The 9,867-nt window shown below is 39.3% G+C and overlaps 1 protein-coding gene across 1 annotated transcript in view; it reads right to left on the bottom strand.

Annotated features, from left to right (window-relative positions):
- Nucleotides 1-9,867, bottom strand: part of SRRM4 (serine/arginine repetitive matrix 4) — a 198,833-nt gene that overhangs the window by 12,285 nt on the left and 176,681 nt on the right. Inside the window, exons 9-12 of the mRNA XM_089677334.1 lie at nucleotides 5,858-6,174; nucleotides 4,744-4,971; nucleotides 2,256-2,366; nucleotides 1,217-1,354 (exon numbers count right to left, since the gene is read on the bottom strand). Of these exons, the coding sequence (XP_089533460.1) occupies nucleotides 1,217-1,354; nucleotides 2,256-2,366; nucleotides 4,744-4,971; nucleotides 5,858-6,174 (794 nt within the window). The remainder of the gene's footprint in view (nucleotides 1-1,216; nucleotides 1,355-2,255; nucleotides 2,367-4,743; nucleotides 4,972-5,857; nucleotides 6,175-9,867) is intronic.

The following is a 9,867-nucleotide window of genomic DNA, read 5'->3' as shown; positions in this document are numbered from 1 at the left end:
ACAATCCCCAGGAGTCAGAGAGGAACAGGATGTAGTGGGATGGCCTCAGCAGTCACTCTGCCCATGCCCTCTGATATGTTTTTCCCCGCCCGTAGGGGGCTTGGTCACAGAGCCCCAGAATAAAACGCATCAGTGGGCATGGGCAGAGTGACAGCTGAGGCCATCCCACTACATCCTGTTCCTCTCTGACTCCTGGGGATCAGTTTGATCTGCGTTCATCCTCATCTATACTGTCAGATTTCTGGAGTCACTTGGGATGCTGCAGGCGGGGTGTTTTTTGTCTGCTGTCAGCCTCGAGCAGCGCCAGAAGCACACCTACGGTTCTCACTATCCCTCACATGATTTGGCTGACAGCCAATGGCTCCGGCTACTGCCTGAGTGTCCTAAGAGACCAGGAACAGGGAAGAAAAGAAATGCAGCGGGGCACAGCGCTGGATCGGTGGAGCATTCTGGTAAGTGTTTAGGAAGGGGGTGCACAACAAGTGGTAGAATGTATTTTATCTTAATGCAAGGGATTTTAACTTTAGAAACACTTTAACCCTTCTCCTGATTTAATTCATAAATACACTGTAACAACATTGTTACAGTGTAATTTGTTTAGTGGTTAGGACTGTCCTTTGATCTACTCAATGATAGTAAACCTGCAACTGTAAACTGTAAAGGGTTATTTATATACTCTTGGTAATCCAAATTAATTCTTCACCCCCCCCCTTTCCTTTTTTTATTATAAATAACACTTCATTTGTGCCCATGTTATTCAGTGCTTGTTTATTTTGAACCCGTACACTAAAAAAAAAATAAAAAAATCTGCATTTCATTTGTAAATAAGTTTACCAAAGACATATTTTTTAAAAGAGGCAAATTGCAGTGGAAAAAATATACTTTTGCTATAGGAGATTCGAGAGTTAACTTTCAGTCAACCAAACAATTGGTAATCATAATGATATTAAAATCTGGCTCATTTTTACTATGCTTAATAAAATGTTATCATACTGGTTTAAAGACACCCCATTAACCGATGCCCACATTAGATATCCACAGCCATTATTTGTTGTAAGGCAACCACACACACACTCTGTTTTGTTTTCCATGGACCAAAAGGTGGCTACTCCAAGCAAAATATTGATTAAAAAAAAAAACTTTTTTGAGGTATGTTGTACCCTCCTCTAGAAAAAAAGGTGTCCATCTTTACAGCTGATTCAGTAATGCTTTATACCTTGTAATCCTTCTTGCCTCCAAATGACTTGGGGAGTCTCTCCTGCGTTTTCTCATAGGGGAATAGGAGCTTCGTCTCGTTCTGTGAGGTCCTTTGCGAGGCCCATTTTCTGTAGCATTGTACTTGCTGCCTCTGTCTCTGTAGGAGTAAAACAGTATATAATGATGGTGTTCTTTAAAGAAATACATAAATAAATGTTATCAAGGGGATTTTTAATGTACTAGGGCTGATTTACACAGGAAAGATGGGAAAAGCAATGATGGAGATGATGTGCACAGGAGCTGTAGAGATTCCAGTTGTTATTGCCTTACCTGCACAGGAAAAATGGAAAGTGACTAATTACTATAAAATACCACACACAGGAGTTGATTTACTAAAACTGGAGAGTGCTAAATCTGGTGCATCTCTGCAAAGAAAGCAATCAGCTTCCAGGTATTATTGTCAAAGCTTAATTGAAACTGAAGTCAGCCTCTAAGCTGAAGGTAAAGGCTGATTTGCTGACATGCACAGCTGCACCAGATTTTACCCTCTCCGGTTTTAGTAAATCAACCCCACGGTTTTCTTCTCTCCAGTCATTAGAAAACAGATCCAGTGAATCAGGTTTACTTCAGTAATGGTGATACTTCATTTTCCCTAATAGAAGAATATGAAGCTCTGGCTTGATTTCACCTTTCAGAATCTGGTCTCAAGAGAGCAAACTGACAGCAGTACATTTATTCTAATGATTACACTGAATACTGAGAGTCCATTGTTAGACAAAACTTGTTCTTCTACTGAACTATGCTATCAATTCAATAAACACATCAGCTGTTTGTAGGTTACACTCTGACCTCTAAGGAATAACTCAGATGGTGATTGACAGTAAAGAAATGTTGAGTAGGTGTTAGTGTTTCACATTTACAAAAATAATTTTACTAATAATACAATCTTAGTCTGGAAATTTTGTACATCAGCTGTATAATTAATATCATTGATATCCTGCTAGAATAAGAAAAACATTCATCAAACCATTTTAATCAAAATGAACACAAACCAGTACCTGCTAGGACTGTAGCGAGAATAACTTGGACTCCTTCGGCCATGGGAGCTTCTGCTTCCATTACTTTTCCTGCCAGACTTGGAGGAATAGCTTGGGGATCTTGAGTATGACCTATAAATCAATAAAAGATATTTCCATCAGTGGAAGTTGACTTTTGTTAAAAATAGACTAAATAGTCTGCAAAGTCAATATAAAAGACTACCTCTGGCTAAAGCAGGTTGGTTTATTAATTAGATCAATTCAATCTAAAAACACTGCATAAAAAAACACATATGAGAAAAATTTTAAAATGCTATTACTGACTTCTACCAGTGCTTAGCTATGGGTTGTGTTGCCACCTTCCCACGAGATCCTAGGAATGCTGAGAATTCCTAGTCTCCCAAGAAGACCTTCCAGCACAGTCTTTTTTCTTGCTAAATTCATGGCCATAATGTTCATTTCATGAAGTAAGAACCTCATCTCCAAGATACGCCCGTTCTTAACCTCAGAAACTACTAAGCAACTTATTCACTCCCTTGTTATCTCTCGCCTTGATTATTGCAACTCCCTCCTCATTGGCCTACGTCATCGCACGCTATCCCCTCTTCAGTCTATCATTAATGCTGCTGCCAGACTCATCCACCTTACTAACCATTCTGTATCTGCCACCCCTCTCTGCAATCCCTCCATTGGCTTCCCATTGCACAACGGATAACATTTAAAACATTAACAATAACGTATAAAGCCATTTATAACTTGGCCCCAAATTACATCACCAATCTTGTCTTCAAATATCACCCAAACCGTACTCTCCGCTCCTTGCACAACCTCCTGCTCTCTAGCTTCCTTGTCTCCTCCCATGCACATCTCCAGGACTTCTCTAGAGCTTCCCCATCCTCTCGAACTCTCTACCCCAATTTATCAGACTATCATCTACTCTGCTCACTTTGAGGCGATCTCTGAAAGCCTATCTCTTCAGGGAAACCTATCCTGCCCTCAGCTAATAATGGAATCTTCTACTCCTCCTACCAATCCACCCCCCATAGTTACTACCTTTTGTACCACTAGCCCCTCCCTCTTAAATTGTAAGCTCCAAGGAGCAGGGCCCTCCTAACCCTCTTGTATTGACCTGCATTGTTGCTGTATTGTCTCCCGTTATATTGTAAAGCGCTGAGCAAACTGTTGGCGCTATATAAATCCTGTATAATAATAATAATAATAATGTTAGGTGATATGGACATGAAAACAACAGAGATAAGCATCTCATCTACACTTCAGGCCATTCGTCTCCAAAAAAACTCCTTTCCAATTGCACAGAGAAGATGTAAGACCATTAAAATGGCAGCTGTTAATTTTCATCCTCATAATTTATGTGGAAAGGAGGTCTAATCAGGGCAGGAGGATAATGGTGGGCAACCTCTTAGATGGTGGCAGTATGTATGTTGGCAAATGAAAGGGCACCACATCCTGCTTGTACCTAGTAGAATTTTTTTTTCCTTTGGGGCGGTTTACCTATATCAGCAGGAAACTCATTGTTTTAATAGTTTTCTCCATTTTATATTGTGTAATAATTTTGTAATAAATTTGTGCTTTTTTAAATTGTTATTTTGGTGCCTAGGCACCTTAAAAATCCATTTCTTACTTAGTATATTTGCATATCTCTCAGAAAAGATGAGTGAATTGATTGGCATTTCCTACCATGCTCTTTGAGATTTACCTGTGCCTTTGACACAACAAGTAATGATAAGAATTTCTCCAAAGTGAACAGAAATCCCCTCCTAGACAGGTGTTATTTGAGGTGATGTCCCCATTGAAAGACACCCTCTCACCTCCTGTTCCAGTAACAGCTGTTAAATTTTGTTTTTCCATCACTTTCTGTCTTAGTGACAATAATACCCAAGATAAATAGAGAGGGTCAGCTGGGATACAGGCAGAAATAAAAATTTGACAAGGGTCTATTATATCCAAAACTGCAAAAAAAAATGTGGCTGGAGATAAATTTTAAGGCCAGCTAAAACATTTATTTTGCTTTGGATAGAGTAGGGAAAGAATCTAAGTTTTTAATGCCGTTCCCATTTCAAAGATTTTCTATTGATTTCTGCCCTTGGAACAATAACAGGAAATGGACAGAAATGGGAATATAGCTGTAGAACATTGGGGCAGCACAATAATAATCTGTGTTAACGGGCTTTTGCTTTTTTGTCAGAACTGCTTCTCTCCCCATACAGTACATGTCTAAGGAAATAAAATTGTAGCTTGAAGCTGGTCAGATGCACCTGAATGATTTCAGAAGTGTCTTAACCTAATGTTAAAAGCAAGTTAATCGGCATAGCTCAAAGCCTGTTGACTTAAACCCTTAGTTGCCTATAGCTTTGAAGTACAGGGCTTTCAGACAAGTCTGCAACATGGAACAGAAAATGAAACCACAGATGCCATTAATATACTAGATTATCATTTGAGAAATGTTTGTCATCATTTGTAAATGTAGTAAAGTCAGCCAAAAATGTACCTTGCACCTGAAGAGCTTGACCTGCTTCGTGACCTTCTGTTTGAAGAAGATCTATAATATGATGAATAAGAACTTATGGAATGACTTGAGCTGCGGGAGTAAGACCTCCTGCTCCTGGTGCTCCTATATGATGAGCTTGAACGACGGCTCCGTAAAGAATTTCTGTCAGGTGTTAAGTCTGATACACTCTTGTGTTCCCCCAGGCAGCCCAGACAAGAGGACAGATCTCTGTAGAAGAATTACACACATCTCTTATTATTATTCATATCTTCAATAATCTCACTGTGATTATTCTGTGCAGATAACAAAAATGTGCACTGCTTTGGGAGGAAAACCAAATCAAACTAGCAGTATGTTGCTACATCAAAGTTCGCTTTTTTCTAAAAAAGAAGTTTAATTTGTTTTCTATTTCAGCCTACTGAGGATAACATCTTTGAACATAATTAAAATTAGAACTAAGTAGATACATGTGAAATTTCAAGGATTAAAACACTAGTCGACCTAAATAAAGATAATGCCCCTAGTAACATGTATTTCCAGAAGGTCTAAAAATGAAATACATCTGAGATTGTAGAGCATGTACAGTATCTCTGTAAGCGTAATGCATTGCTACACAACTGACCACACAGATGAGTTCTCCCAGTCCTAATATTTATCAAGGATAGAAGGTAATGAGTGTCATGATTTACCACTCTAGCTAGTATTGCTGTAGATCATGATCAGGTCTGACTTGTGCTAGGAGAATGACAGATAAAAATGTATAAGGGTTAGCGCAGTCAGGTTTTTATGCTATTTGTATCCTCATTAGGATGAATCCTGTCATTTTGTTTGGGTCACTGGTGCAGGAAATTTAGGGAATTTTAGTAGAGTTAGATGGTTTAGGACCTCTATCTCCGCTGCATTTTATTACTGCTTCTATCTACGATAGAGGGATGCCCACTCAAATCCAGCATGTCTTGGATGTCATCGAGAATCAGGGACAAACATAGCAGAACACTCTCTATACTTGTTTCAGGTTTATTATTTATAGGAAGTCAGCAATAGTAGTCTTTTTCTAATTAATCAGCTGCATACATTGTTGTTTTGGCTTTCTGCTTTATCTTCATTTAATCACCTTTTAGCCTTCATGCTAGAGTCTCCCAAAGGGAGTGACGATTCCTTGGTAAACGAAAAGGAACTGGCTGATGAATTTCCTGAATCCGAGATGTTGTCACTGTGGCCATTAGGGGTCTTTACTGAAGATGGGACATGTCCAAAACCCTGATGGGATGGGCTTTCTTTTTCCTGACTGAGCTTCAACACAGAGGAGCTTGACTGCGTTGAGGGAGGAGAGCACATTTCATTGCCCGAGTCATATTCGTTTGTGACTTCCTTCCGATAGCCTCCGTTACTCTCTGCTGTGACCAAAAGGCTGGGGATGGATTGGGAAATCTGAAAACACAAGACAGTGTTGACACATGTGGAACCCAAAGCTTGCAATACACATTTTCACTTAGTGCCACATTTACTTTTCAGAATAACTTCTAACATTCTCCATATACTGTATATTTTATTAACTAAAAGAAAATAGAACAAAAGAAAAGGAGCGGGCAGTGAAAAAATGAAACTGAAAGATCAAATGAAAAATCTCTTTACAATAAGTCCACAGAGGAGCCTGCAGACATAGAGAGCTGCAATAATGCGGACACCATGCATGGTTTGGCATGCACCCATAGAGAAAGAATGACACCGAGAGTGAGAAACAAAATAAAAGGAACTGTTCTATATGTAATGGTTTTTATAGGTATACATTGGCACATCAACTGGGACCCAAACTGTAAAGGAGGATTTCTGTATATTTATTGTAGCTGTTATGAAGAACTGGATGTTGGTTTGATGTGTCTACAGAGACAGGGCAGCATGTGAATTGTCTAGCCTTGATTAAAGGTAGGGGTTACCGTATATGTACACTTCAGGGCTTATGTAAGCATGATAATAAGAATAGCTATTACCCTTAACAATTAATATGCTTCTAACTGTAATTTCAGCAGTACTGAGAAACATACCTACTGCTTGATTGCTATTGCCAACAAACAATTTTCTTCTTAGTATGCACTTTATACATAAGTCACTTTGTGAACATCACAGTTGTGTTCAATAGTATGTCTAAGGCTCCATTCACACTAGCGTGATTTCAGATGCGACTTCAGATGTGACTTCTGTCACACAGAATTGCATGACAATGGAAATTACATTGTTTTCAATGGTGCCAGTTTGCATCAATGCAGGGATTTTGGAGAAGGTTCCTGTGCTACTTTGGTGCTATCCCAGCATGATTTAGGCCCCATACAATATGCAAATCACTGAAAGGTGGATCAATATTGGATCAATATTGGAAGTTTGAACCTAGCCTTAGTCAGTTTTAAAGAAGATGCAACAGAACATGCTCTGTAATTGCTGCATTTAAATATTATTCTGAATGTTGATCATTATCTATATTTTGGATATTTATATTGTTTTAGTTTTTGCATTTTAATGTGTTGCTGAAAGCTAGTTGCTCTAACACCTTTGTTTCCACATGACTCATACTGTACATCTAAAGTACTTCAGTAAGAAACACCCTTCACATCCATTCTGGTTTGCCTTGACAAGTCACCTGCTGTATAGGATCTGATTCGTTCTTTACTTCACAGGAAAATATAGGATATGGATTTTTATTAAATTAAATTCCATCAACTATTAATCTGGATTGCTGAATACAGTAGAGTGCACCAGGTCAAACTCAGTAATGATGCATTTATTATATGTGTAGATTTAACTTATTCACTGATGTCACCATAGCAATCCAAACATATTGTAAAACATAATCCAGACCTAGTAATGTGCTATGGAAAATATCAATTGATCTTAATAATGTGGTGCCGTTTTTCATCTTTAATTAATATCCTACTATTCAGCTAGCAAAATCATGCAGCTTTATTGCTTAGACACCCGTGGTTTAGTAATGTTAACACTCCTCAGCATGCACAACTTATTTTTTAATCAGTAGAAAGAAATCTAAAGTAATCTGAAAGTAATTTTAGGATAAGCATGTAAATGTTACAAGTTTTAAGAGGCACTGTCACTTGTTTAATCAGGGCAAAATTACAGTATTTCTGAGCCTCCATACACTGATACACATCTTTCCCACACTCCCCCACTGCTCCATTTTCTGTTGGACCAGGGGGTCAAGCCTGGCAATTGAGTAGTAGGGGAACATAGAATGAACGTATCAGTGGGTAAAGATTTTTTGTTACCAAAGAACCTGTCGCTGTGTTCTCAATATATACATTTATATGGTGTAAGTGGTTTATCGTGTAATACCAGCAGTAATTATCTAGGGATGTTCATTACATGACCTAATATACAGTACAGCAAGGGTGTAAAACTGGCGGCCTCCAGCTGCTGCCAATCTACAAGTCCCAGAAGGCATTGCAAGGCTGACAGTTACAAGCAGAGTATAGTGAGACTTGTAGTTTTGCAACAGCTAGTGGGCCACTAGTTTGATACCCCTGCAGTACAGAGTCAATTCAACAATCTATAAATTTGTACAAGGGCTATCAGGTGCAGTCTCTTTACAAAGGTCCTCCAATATCATTCTACTTAAAGGACAGCTCTAGGTATGGATATTTTATACATAGTGTGACAGTGCTAGACCCTGCCACAATGGAAATGGATATAGAGATGACATGGAATTCTCATAGTTACAGTTGGTTGTTTTTTGTGAAATTAGAAAGCTGTGTTTTAAACTTTCTCTGGGTTTTGTAATTCGGATCGGGGAAATGGAGCTTGGAGCTCCAATTCTGGGTCCAGGTTTCATTAGAGGCCATGCGAGTTGCAGATGTGCATGCTCGTTAAAAGCCACATCTGTGGATAGCTCAGGGCTTCCATTCAGAGAAAGAGCCCTGTCAGGAGATAGCTGTGTGCTCCAGGGAGGAGGGATGAGTATTCATGCTGGAGAGTACACTCTATGTTGGGGGGAAACCTTTCCCACAGGACTGGGAAAGTCAGCAGCTGCGCAAGTCTGTGGAGACTGAGAAAGTTGAGGTGTTTATTGAGCCATGTGGAAGGAGTCTGTGAATCTCAGGTGAGTGTGAGAACCCAGGGCGCGTAGAGACCCCATATTGAGAGGCAAGGGAGTGAGCCCATGTAGCAGGGGTGCATCCATTCTGGCTGAGTAAAGCAAAAGGAGTAGGGTAAAACGGGTCTAAAAGACCAAAAGTAAAGAAACCAGTGGCACTGCTGGAGACAAGAGAAGCTATGTGTCCTAGTATTTCCAGTTATCTGCTGTTGACTACTTTGTTGTTGTAAACCCCTGCATGGGATTCTTTGTTTGAAGTTTGCTTTTCTTTCCATTTCTTTTCAAATGTATCTACCACATGAGCTAAGCAATCTCCATATCCCATTAGTTACATTGCTCCAGCTTGGACCAACATAACTACACATATACCATGCTTGGCCAAGGCCCCTGGAAGCTGGAAATCAACGAAGAAGATGCTGCTTTACCTATGATCTCCACTTGCTTCTGGTTCCCATGCCAAGAGGCTGTCCTATTGCTTACTGAACACAGGAGGTTTACCATTTGGCACGGGGGCCCTTTAGTGACTGCATTGCATTTTCTCAATGAATGCAATGCATTCTCTGATTAGACGAAGTGAAGAGGTGGGTCGGTGATTTCATGCCCTCCACCTAGCAATATACTTAATAATTAGAACAGGTAGAAGAGGTATAAAAAAATCAGTAATAAGAGAATTCTTACAGATAAACTTGGTTTATCTTTAAATGAACCATAATTGCCATGTTTTTCATAGGGTAAAATTGTCAGAGTAGTGGAGCTATGCATTGAAAGGGGACCAAGGCTGTTATGTCCAATCCAATATATATTTAAGACTATTTCACCGATCCCTTTCCAACATTCTGCAACTGCATCTGACACTGCAAAATATTTGTAACTAAATGTTGCAGCCAATGGGACCCTCAAGTGGTTGTCATTTTATAATTTACATAGTTACATAGTTAGTCTGGCTGAACAAAGACAAACGTCCATCCAGTTCAACCATAGAATTTGAGGCACTTGTATTGGAAGTGAAGAAAATAAATTGTGAC

Source organism: Staurois parvus, unplaced genomic scaffold (assembly GCF_062004578.1).
Source record: "Staurois parvus isolate SC_StPar_1 unplaced genomic scaffold, SC_StPar_1.0 ptg000014l, whole genome shotgun sequence".
Lineage (NCBI taxonomy): Eukaryota > Metazoa > Chordata > Amphibia > Anura > Ranidae > Staurois > Staurois parvus.
Note: the sequence above shows the minus strand (reverse complement) of the source record. Positions and strands in the feature narration are given on the sequence as shown.